The 12,378-nt window shown below is 40.3% G+C and overlaps 1 protein-coding gene across 2 annotated transcripts in view; it reads left to right on the forward strand.

The window, feature by feature from the left end:
• DDC (dopa decarboxylase) overlaps nt 1-12,378 on the forward strand; it is a 120,852-nt gene that overhangs the window by 41,472 nt on the left and 67,002 nt on the right. For both annotated transcript variants that reach the window (XM_053468142.1, XM_053468141.1), the window contains exons 8-9: nt 256-350; nt 6,277-6,344. In XM_053468142.1, the coding sequence (XP_053324117.1) occupies nt 256-350; nt 6,277-6,344 (163 nt within the window). The remainder of the gene's footprint in view (nt 1-255; nt 351-6,276; nt 6,345-12,378) is intronic.

A 12,378-nucleotide genomic window follows, 5' to 3' on the forward strand; every position in this document is an offset into this window, starting at 1 on the left:
GTCTTAATCACCCTGCTGGACACATTCACTAATGAACGACTACGGAGAAATGAACCTCATAAGAATCAGCTTAGTTTGGTGTTTTCAGTAAATATTCCACGCAATTGGCTTCAATGGCAACCTCTAGGTATTTTTTCTTGGAACAAATTAAGATAAAGATTTTTTTCTATTGGGGCATCCCCTTTAAATATTTTTTTCATGCATCTTTAAATAGCTAAAATTTACAACGGAAAATGTTTTTCTTTTTTCTTTTAGGTAATGCAGAAAACATATGGATGCATGTTGATGCTGCATATGCAGGGAGTGCGTTTATTTGTCCAGAATTCAGATATCTGATGAAAGGGGTGGAGGTAAGTGCATTTACAGTAGGGTTAGTGTAGCTAAGGGTTGTATGCTTAGTAGGTTAGCATCGTCTTTGCTTGCTCGTTCCCTTTGTTGTTTATTCTGTTTTCAAAACTTTCCAGTGTTACCCTTCTAAGCCAGACTTTGGATGAAACAGGGTGATGACATCCCTCACTGACTTCAGACACCCCTTCCATGTAGACAAACATATCAGTTAAGGCAACCACTCTGAAAATGAAGAGCCAGCATTCCAAAATAAGAGCGTAAAATTAAAGTGGTTCTTTATTGAAATCCAAAATGATTAAAAATATATAGACAATATAGATCTTCAGGAGACTAAAAGAGATGAATGCAGAAGATAAAAGCGAACGCTTGAGGTGTTTCGCACCTTCATGCTTATTCAACAGGTACTTCCACACTAAACAAATCACAAGATTAACTCTCTAGTGAACATAAGATAATGAATATATATAAATAATTACATGAACTTTAATCAATAAACATTAGCTTAATCAATAAATATGTAATATTAGAATTTTTTTTTATATCAACGAATTCTAAAAAAATTAGTCAATCCAAAGTCAAACCAAGTATACTAGGAATTTAATCCCTGTGGTTTTTTTAGTGGCTAGGGTGAAAATCTAAAAGACTTTTTAAGACAATTTAATATTTTGATAATATTACCTCCTTAATGTAAACAAATAAAAACCTTTTTTATTCTCTGAGAGGAAAAATAATGTAAGTAAAAAATGTAAGTAAAAAATGTTTTCCAACTGGGAATCTTATATGTTTATGTGCAGTATTGAGAAAATGTTCTGTGATACACAGGGACATACCTAGAAACCACAGGGCCCTGGAGCGAAAATTGCCCCAGGACGCCCCAACTTCACCAAACATGTCCCATATTGCCACCTTTGCCCACAACAGCTTGTGAACTCCATCTTTGCCCCAAACAGCTTTGGAGTGCATTTGCCCCAAGCAGCTTATCAGTACCATCCTAACCCCCAAACAGCCTGTTTGTGCCATATTTTCCCCAGGTTGTCAGTGCCCCTAAACAGATTATCTGTGCCATCTTTGCCCCAAGCAGCTGGTCTGTGCCATCATTGCCCTTAAGCAGCTTGTCTGTGCCTTCTTTGCCCCCCCCCCTTCAAGCATACATGCTGGCATACATAGTAAACACACTTACTCAAATTGCCCACACTTACTCATACTCACTAACACAAACGTACTCATTCATTCCATCTTACACACGTTCCATCTAACTCCACTTACACATCCATGCTCACACACATACATATGTTAACACGCACAATAGCACAATAACACATCCATGCTCACAAACACTCATACATAGACCGCACCAATCCAGGTCGGACATGGCCCTTCCTAAACTATTTTGAATTGGCATGGGGAGACCGACGCATATCGAGGTCACGTCAAGTGATGCCAAGTTATGAAGTTGGGGGGTCTGGGGCAATTTTCGCAACCAGTGCCCTGTGGCTTCTAGTTACCCCACTGCTGATGTTGCTTCCACTGGCACTTTGGAACTCTGTAGTGAGTGATGCTACGGATGACAGATGACACTTAGCTGCCATGCTTTGTGTGTGTGGTCTACTGCTTCATGGCTGAGCTGCTGTTAGATCTAGATGCTTCCGCTGTACAGTTATAGCACTTATAGTGGACCGGGGCAGATCGTGCAGGGCAGAAATTTTACTAACTGACTTGTGGCAAAGGTGCCATACTATGACGGTGCCACAGTAAAGCATAGAAACATAGAATTTGATGGCAGATAAAAACATTTGTCCCATCTAGTCTGCCAATTTTCCCTGATGTAAGACTCTGGTCTTAATCAGTTATTGATCTTTCTTTAGATTCCGGATAGCTTCATGCCTTTCCCATGCATTAATTTACTCTATTAGCCTATACCAGTTCTAATGGGAGCCTGTTCCACTTATCTACCATCCCCTTAGTAAATTTAAACTTCTTTCCATTACAAATAAACCTCTGACCCTCTAGCCGTAGGCTATGATTTCTTGTTCTAACATTTCTCTTCCTTTGAAAAAACTTCCCTTCTGCTCTTTGTTAAATTAAGTATTTAAGTGTTTGTATCATATCTCATCTCTATCTTCTTTTCTTCAAGCTGTACATATTGAGTTCCCATAGTATTTCCTGATATTTTGATCATGCAAACAATTTTGGTAGCTCTCTTCTCAACTTACTCCAAGGACAGCATCAATTGCCTTCCTGAAATCCAGATTGGCTATATCAATTGCACCTCCCTGGTTTATTCTTTTAGTTATGCAGTCAAAGAAATAAAATTCATTTGTTTTCCTGCATCTTCTTCCAGTAAACCCATACTGTCCACATCCAGATATTTTACAATTCCATTACATTTATTTATATAGCACCAGTAGTTTCCGTAGCACTGTAACAACAAAATATAATAAAAATATATTTATAAAAACAAAAATATGCATAAATATTTAAAATCACACACAATAACAAACTTGAACAAAATGAGAAGATGGTCCTGCTCTTGTTAGCTTACAATATAACAACATTTTCCTTTAGCATGGTTTCCATTTATTTCCTAACTACTGACATAAATGTAAATTCAGTACAACCTATTCTACTGCCAATGTTTGTTTATGGAGATGGCATGCCTATGTGCTTGAATGTAAACACCTGTTAGCAATGGGTGTGGCCGGAACACCTAAACTCAATAATTAAGAGGGGCGTCACCATACTTCATATGGTGTTCCTAATGATAGGCCCCTAACATGTTTTTCTTCTTAAATCAACATTATCATGTACTAAAAGATACAATTAATAATAACATATATCACAGAGTACTTAATCTGTATGCAGTGCAAATAATTAAAATAATGAAAGATCTGAACATGAAATATAGATTGGCTATAATGATACTTTGTTTTATTTGCAGCGAAAAATAATGCAAACTCTTTTGGCATATCTGCAAACACAGAAGTGTTTTACTTAGAAATGCTGCTTGTTTACTTTTCTTGCTACTACTTATTGACAAGAGGCATTCAGATATACAGTCATGTACTCCCAATGTACTGTATTTGCTCGATTATAAGATTATAAGCAAATGCTCTGAAAAATACCCCTCGTCTTATAATCGAGGTAGTCTTCTAATCAGAGCTTAAATAGAGGCAGGGGACCTGGATCCTCCTGTCTGGTAACCTCAGCTGCTGGCACTTCCACGGGGCTATCACAGAGCGGGCAGCAGCGGAGGTTGTCTACGTGCATCGCGCATACCTTCCCCGGCTGCCAGAGAGGAGAATTCCCTGCAGCGCTGCGGGGAATTCTTTTCTCTGGCAGACGGTGAATGTCTGCTCGATGGACGCAGACAACCCCCGCTACTGCTGCCACTTCCGCCGGGGCTTCTATGACAGAGCACCGGCGTCACATGACCTTCCGGTGCTCAGTCATAGAAGCGCCGGCGGAACCAATGCTGGCCTCCACCCGCTGCCCCTACCAGAAACCAGGGAGTCAGAAGCACTGGTAAGTAAGTGTTATATGGGGGGGCATAAGGCTTTTCTGGAGGCAATGTGCCCCATGATATGCCGTTTAACCCCCTTTATGCCACTCTGCCTCCAGAAATGCCTTTTAACCCCCTATATGCCACTCTGCCACCAGAAATGCCTTTTAACCCCCATATGCCACTCTGCCTCCAGAAATGCCTTATTCCCCCTATATGCCACTATGTCCCATGATATGCTCCTGGCATATAGGAGTATAAGGCATTTCTGGAGGCAGGGTGGCATATAGGGAGTTAAAAGGCATATCATGGGGCAGAGTGGCATATAGGGGGGTATAAGGCATAGCAGGGAGGCAGAGTGGCATATAGGGGGTATGAGGCATTTCTGGGGGCAGAGTGGCATATAGGGGGCAGATGTGCATAACTGGGGGGGCAGGTTGGCAAATAAAAGGAAATAAAAACAAAAAATATTTTTCTCAATCATAGCTTTTATTAAATATGTAAAAAATAGTTTACATGGATTAATATTTACTAGTAAAACTTTTTTCCTATAGTGTCTTTTTTTTTTCTTCCTAAATTAATATTCAGATATTGGGGGGGTCCTCTTATAATCAAGCAAATGCGGTAATTTCTTTTAAAATGGTGGCTCAGCATTAAATCTAGTAGCTGCCATTGTGTTGGCTATACCCCAGCCTAGTCAGGTTAATCTGCCAGATTCACATGGATACAGCAGCTAAAATATATTAATAACATCATGGTTAGTTGTCTGTAGTTTAATTTCCTCAGGTGGTATTTATTTGTCAGATAAGTATCTTGTGTGTGTATCTTGTGTCACTAAAAGGAAATTTCATAATGATGAGGCCAGGAGCAGCTGGCCACTGATAACCTGGTAGGCGGAAATTTACAATAATAAAAAAAAATCTAATTTAACAAAGGAGGAAGGAGTCTGGTCAAGCCAGAGCATATTTCCTGTTCATTCTCCATTTTAATTATTTGCATTATTGACAAAAGAAAATGAACCAGCTGTGATGTTGGACTCAGGGCACCTATAACTAAAGAAATAATTCAATATAACCACAGTTACTTACAACCTTTTTGATTAGAAAATATGATGTATCGTGTTGAAATATGAAAATTTTTAAGAAAATGTACCATATGGGAAAATATAACCTTTCCGCGACCAATCTGAAAATATTAATTGCAGACCAATGATGTACCTTCAGCCGAATTCACCACAGAGTGACCAGTCTATAGCCAATGCTCTGCATATGCAACAGTTTAAAAACTAACAGATACAATGTTTCTACACATTGTATATGTCTCATAGTTGTGAGTTGGAGAGAGACAGAGTATGTTATCACAGAGTATGTTTTTCACTTCTGATCAATACTTGACCCTAAGTGGTTAATTAGATATTTTTTCCAATTTAGATTTATATTAGTTTGGGTGAGTGGTTAGTAAGTAAGTAACAAAACCCCAAAAAATAAACACAAATAAAAATATCACAAACTTTGGCAGCAATTGGTTAAGAAATGGCTGCCAGAAAAGTGTCAAAATGGTGAAACACTTTGGGATGTATACTAGCAAAATATGGTTACTTCCTTAAGGGAATAATCTGCAGTATTATGCTGTCCACAGTTATTGGTTTATGTTAATTTTATGCACAAGAAAGAAACATGGCAGCAACAGATTACTTCCATGTCAGTCAATCACGTTACAGTATTAGATACTTCTACGTGCTACTTTCAATTTGGTTGAGTTGGGAAATTGGTGAGTGGTTTGCATGGGATTGAGCAGCTCAGACCCATAATTTATATAGGGGTCCAAGGGAAATGCTACAGTAAAACTTCCCTACTATAATGAAGTGAAATAATATAGTAAACAATGGGAAATAATCAAGACGGAATAGAAACAATCCAACTTGGAAACACAATGTAATACATCATAGTGATCTTTTAAACAGCCAAGGCTAGGAGAGTCCTTTGTAGTTTAAATTAAGTCAGTTATCCTGCACTATGCTAAGCTTCTCCTTCCTTTCAGCTAAAATGTACATTTATTGACTAACATATTGTTGTCATAAGGCTTACATACCTCCTAACATTTCAAATGGTTAAAGACTCAAATGCTGTTGTGATCTATTTATGGTAGTTTATAAGGAGTTTGAAAGAAGTATAATGTATTTTACCTACTCAATTAAAAATGTAATGTTTCTGTTGTCTATATACATATTGTTGTGATTTTGGGGGGGATAGGAGGGGAAAGGAGGACAGTGTAAGGCCCAGAACAGGGACTGTCTCACCCAAGAGGAAACATTTGGGTTTACATTGTTATCCAAAATTCTTGTGTTCTTGCTGTATGTATTTTGCCTTTTCCATGAACATTGCTTATTATCACAAAATATTTATTGCATCATATATTTCCATTTTTAGTTTGCTGACTCTTTCAACTTTAATCCACATAAATGGCTTCTTGTGAACTTTGACTGCTCTGCATTCTGGTATGTTGAAAATGTATGGAAAATAATGTGATATATGTATTTTTTTGGTCTCTGTATTTTGTATGCAATACTGTCTATAGGTTAATATGTTTAGTTAGACAAACCCTTGGAAATTATGGCACAAGATAACCAAGTTGTGCAGAACCACAGATCCTATGATTGTTTGGCACATTCGAAAACATAATGGAACATCTGATGCATGTAGGAAATTAGCTGCTACCCTCATAGCTATAACCAAATTAATTGACAAAAACAACCGATATGCATATAAAAAGCTACTGTTTTGTAGCTGAGATCTGTCACAAAGGATCTACATAGTTGCCAACATTTGAAAAAAATCTACGGGCACTTTGCAGCACAGCTATGAAATATGTAAAATTTTTGCACACTGACTGCCACAAAGCTCCACCCACCCACTCTGTCCAATCCAGATCAATAGTATAATTGATGCAGATTATATCACCAAGTGTATACACTAACTTGCCGTTGCACCTGCAGGACTTGCCATGGCACTCACAGGCCTTGCAATTGCCATGAACACTGTAAGCACCAATCTCTGCACAGCAGGCTAATGTGCCATAAACACAATTACCGTATTTGCCCGATTATAAGACAAGGTTTTTTCCGGAGCACATGCTCTGAAAAATACCCCTCATCTAATAATCAGGGTCGTCTTATAATCAGACCTCAAATAGGTCTGACTATTGGACTAAGATCCAGATCCCCCGCAGCGATGCAGGGGACCTGGATCCTCTTGTGTTATGCCCCCCCCACCCCAACTTACCGGTGCTTCTGAGTCCCCGGTGCTTAGTCCGGACAGCGTGTAGAGCTCTACGCGATTCGCGTAGACAACTTCCACTCAATCGTGTAGAGCTCTACACACTGCCCGGACTAAGCACTGAGCACTGAGGAAGCACCGGTAAGTTTGGAGGAGGGAGGGGGAGGGAGTGTTAAATGGGGGGCATACGGCATTTCTGTATGCAGAGTGCTCTATGAAATGCCTTTTAACCCCCTTAATGCCACTCTGCCACCAGAAATGCATTTTAACCCTCTATACATCACTCTACCTCCTGAAATGCCTTATACCTCCCTATATGCCACTCTGCCCCATAATATGCCTTTTAACCCCCTAAATGCCAGAGTGGCATATAGGGGTATAAGGCAATTCTGGAGGCAGAGTGGCACATAGGGGGTCAAAAGGCATATCATGGGGCACAGTGGCATATAGAGGGTTAAAAGGCATATCATGGGGCACAGTGGCATTTAGAGGGTATAAGGCATTTCTGGGGCAGAGTGGCAAGCCTGGGGGCAGATGTGCATAACTGGGGGGTGCAGGTTGAAAAAAGGAAATAAAAACAAAATATTTTTCTCAATCATCGCTTTTGTTAACAAACAATTGTTCACATAGTATACATGAATTAACATTTACTGGTAAAACTTTTTTCCTATAGGGTCGTCTTATATTCAGGCTTTTTCTTTTTTTCATAAATTAATATTCAGATTTTGGGGGGTCGTCTTTTAATCAGGGTCGTCTTATAATCGAGCAAATACGGTACGTCCGCTCTCTTGCTTTATATAGACAATATTTAAATATATATATCTACACACACACATACACGCACAATACCTATATTAACAAAAAAGTATTTTTCCCTTCCTAAGATGACGTCGGTGGGCAGTCCACTGATTTTGGCAAGTGGTCCACTGATGTCAGTGGGAGGTCCCACTGATGTTGCAAGAAAACTAGCGGAGTGGGGTGTGGGCAAAAGTTCTCCAGATATGGAGATCATCCATATATGACTTGCTAGAGGTAGGTGACTGCCTAGTGCCTCTGCAGGTGCCCTTCTGCTTCCAGGAATTGTACTGTAACTCTTTACTCATGTTTAATTATTTGCAGTTGTGATCTTGTTTAATATGTCCTTCCTATTGTGTAATATTTTGATATTGCCAAACAGATAAAATTGAGACATATTCCTTGTGGGCCTTGTTTTCCGTTTCTGTGAGGAACATGCATAGCAACAATAAAAATAGTATTTTCACTAATGAGATGTAGTGAGGTTGATGGGAGGGTTATGTAACAAAATGTCAGTTGAAGTGGTATGAAAAACATGTTATGTTATAGATGCCTCAGGTACATCCTTAAATGCTAATCTTATAGGGTCACAAAAGTTGCGGAGAGAAGTAGGGGGCAGGCCTACAGAAAAAGCTGCTTTAGGATAGCCTTGAGAAGTGGGGAGACAGTACTAAAAACTACCCTGATGCAGTTGAACCAGAGTGAACTGATTTATTAGGTTTGGCAAAGATTTAATAAACACATCACACATTATACATGCATCATTAAAGTGTAGTGGTACCACATTGCCTCGTCCGAGGGTATCTAATAATGACAAAACTGGGCTTCCTCTATGTTGTTAGACAATGGGATGTTTAAACCCCTTCACAACCAATGAAGTACCAGGTACATTATGAAAAGCTGTGACTAGAGGTAAAAAATAAATTTCCCACATCTATGTGTATATATATCTCACATACACACTGATTCACATGTACTATTATATATTTTTTTACTAGGAAGCCTTGGAAACCATGTTGGTTTCAGATTTAATAATATGCATACAATCTTTACAGGCATTAGTTGAGTGTTCACCCCTCTATTACCAGACATTACACACACAGTCACACAAACGCAGTGACAAACACGCATACCTGGTGCTGGCTGCAGCTTACACTGAGCTTGGTGTGAAGGAGGGACTCCTATGAGGAGAGGCTTCTGAACTCTCAGGCAATCAGGAGAGTTGAGAAGTTTCTCCTCCCTCCCTCAGACTTCTCATTCTGGGACAATGCATTGTCCCGGATTGAGGCTTCCAGGCCCAGTGCCTCTTTGACTGTCATATCTCTGGGGAACCTTTTTTTAAATTTCTATAATGCCCCCCAAATGTAATTTCTGAATCAAAAAACACCCCCGAATTTGGTTTGACATTAACTTCCGGGAAACAGAATTTGTTGCCCAAAAACAAATGCGGCAAAAACAAAATTGTTTTTGGTTGCTGTGATACAGGGATTCGTGACATTTATAAGTGTTACAATATCACTAGAGCTAATTTAAAAAAAATAAAAATAAAATCTATTTTGAATTGGTAGTACGCTACTTGTACTTATTTCCCTTTAACTTGCAGAAAAAAAGAACACAACATAAAAACGCTGGTAAAAGAATAAAAGATTTTGCAAATTAAATTTAGATTTTTTTTCAATTTCCACCATATTTTATTATGGTAAATTAGATTATATGATCAAATTAATGGTATCTGATTCTCAAAAAAAAACAATATATAATTTGCGTGGGTACAGTAAATGAGAGAGAAGAAAATTACAGCTAAATGCAGAAATGTAAGACAGCCCTATCCTTAAGGATTTAAAGATCCCTGAAGCAAGATGCGCACAACTTTCTGATGCATAAATTGTCAAACTATGTTTATCAGTGAACCAGCAGAAGAACAGAAGCAACTTCTAAAACAAATGTAAAGATGTATTTTTATACTACCTCCGACAAGGTACTTGTTTATCTGTAGACATTCAGTTAGCTGACTAATGTAGTCTTTCATGTAGTTTTGTGGGAACAAAAATGTATTTGCATGATACAGATTTATTTCTAGTTATCTTACTGTCCACTTAACTATGTTTCCTGGGGTTGTTACTGACTAGAAGTTTCAAATCCCACGCTTAGGCCCTGCAGTTAAATAAAGGAAGTACCAGGCCTGTAGAAGGAAAAAGTACTAATCCTACTGTAAGGTTTGGGAGATGGAGGAGTCCGGTATGCAGGAAAACCCCAATTCAAAGAGCATAAACAGGGTCAGGATCACCAAATGCAGCGTAGTCCAGTACACGTTAGCCAGGGTCACTGAAATCAGCGTAGTCTGGAAACAATAGCTAGGGTCGGTACACAAGAAATCAGGAAGATAGGATACAATAAACTAAACAGCGGTACTCAACACAATAAGCACCGAGCACTGCTCAGTGCTGGGTTTTAAACCCACCACGCCTCCGCGCGTGATGTCACCCGAGCGCGTTCCCTGCCGTCTCCATTCGGGGAAGCATAAAGTTTGTTGAGGGCGCGCGTTTAGAAGCAGTCATGCTGGGAGCGTGGGAGGAAGCAGGAGACGCCACGCTGGATACTCAGGTGAGTGGCTTCGTCGGGGTTCCTTACATGGACTCTGACACCTACTAACATATATACACATATAAACAACTGCCCTTGCACCCAGGGCCGGCCCGACAATGGAGCCAAGTGGGGCACTTTGCCGCCCCAAGCCCTTTTTTTTTTTTTTTTTTTTTAAAGCCGAGAAGAGAGAGAGGGGCGCTGAATTCTCTCCTCTGCGAGCCCTCTTACTCGGTCTCGGTGCCGGCTTGTAATGTTGAGCGCCGGAAGATGACGTCAGGGAAACTCACCGCAGGACTGCTGAAAGGTAAGTACGGGGGGGAGAGGAAGGGTAGATAATGGGGGGGGCAGCAGGGAGAGGAAGGGTAGATAATGGGGGGGGAGGTTAGATAATGGGGGGGTAGATAATGGTGGGGGCGGCAGGGAGAGGGTAGATAATGGGGGGGCGGCAGGGAGAGGAAGGGTAGATAATGGGGGGGGCGGCAGGGAGAGGAAGGGTAGATAATGGGGGGCAGCATTTTAAACTTCGCCCCAGGTGGCATTTTGTCTTGGGCCGGCCCTGCTTGCACCATCCAGTTGTGTCATATCTCAGCGCTCAGCATCAAATTTTGTTTAGAATTATCTAGGGGCAATTGCCTCCCCCCCCTTGCCCCCTGTAGCAACACCTATGCCTACTATGCAGTCAATGGTTTGCTGATGCACTGTGTATGTACACCGCTCTGCCATAGCATTATGACCACCTGCCTAATATTGTGTAGGTCTCCTTTTGCTGCCAAAATAGCTCTGATCCATCAATGCATTGACTCCACTAGACCTCTAATGGTGTGCTGTGGTATCTGGCACCAAGATATTAGCAGCAGATCCTTACAAATCCTGTAAATTCTGAGTTGGGGCCTCTATGGATTAGGCTTGTTTGTCCAGCACATCCCACAGATGCTCGACTGGATTGAGATCTGAGCTGAACATTGCCGAAAGCATCACACTGCCTTCATTGGCTACCCTTCTTCCTATTGTGCATCATGGCGCCATGTTTTCTCCAGGTAAGTGACACACACGCACCCAGCCATCCACTTGATGTAAAATTATTATTAGTAGTAGTATTATTATCTTTTATTTATATAGTGACAACAATTTACTCAACGCTTAATACGATACATATATTCAAGGGGTATGACAAGATGAGAATTGACAGACTTAGACAAACCAATACATTAGGTGGAGAGGGAATGGGGTGAGAACAAACATAAGGCACAGAGAAAGAGTGAGGAGGTAGTGTGGGGTTGTATCAGTGACAGGGAAGTACTAGCAGCTACGATGGTATGCTTCTCTGAAGAAGTGGGTTTTGAGATGTTTCTTGAATGCTGGGAGGCAGGGGAGGGCTGGCAGCCTAAGGCCTGGGGGGCAAGTCTAGTCAAGTGGCCCGTTGCGCCACCGAATCAGCCCACTATACTTGCCCATCTTTTCCTGATTTTCTAACGCATATTGATGTAATGTGATGGGACTGGGAGTAAAAAAAAATGATGTTTAATACATTAAAAACAGCTAATCTTTGTAACAAAATAAAATGTAAATACGGAAAAATTGGACCCTAGGCATTTCCTTGGGCCCCTGCCTGTAATTATGCCCAGAGTCCCTTTGTCCCTCATTCACTAAGCCACACCTCTGTTTTACTTACTCCCAGTAGTTCAGGTATAGATCAAATAAACAACACATGTAAACAGCACGTGCATGTATAGATCAACTGAATAAGAAATACAAACTCTGTATTTGCAGGTATACATAAATAATGTATGCAAACATAGCATAGCAGAATAACACACAAACCCAGCTTTGCAGGTACAGATCAACTGGAAATCACATAACAACTAAGCATTAAAG

This window comes from Spea bombifrons, chromosome 5, assembly GCF_027358695.1.
Source record: "Spea bombifrons isolate aSpeBom1 chromosome 5, aSpeBom1.2.pri, whole genome shotgun sequence".
Classification (NCBI taxonomy): domain Eukaryota; kingdom Metazoa; phylum Chordata; class Amphibia; order Anura; family Pelobatidae; genus Spea; species Spea bombifrons.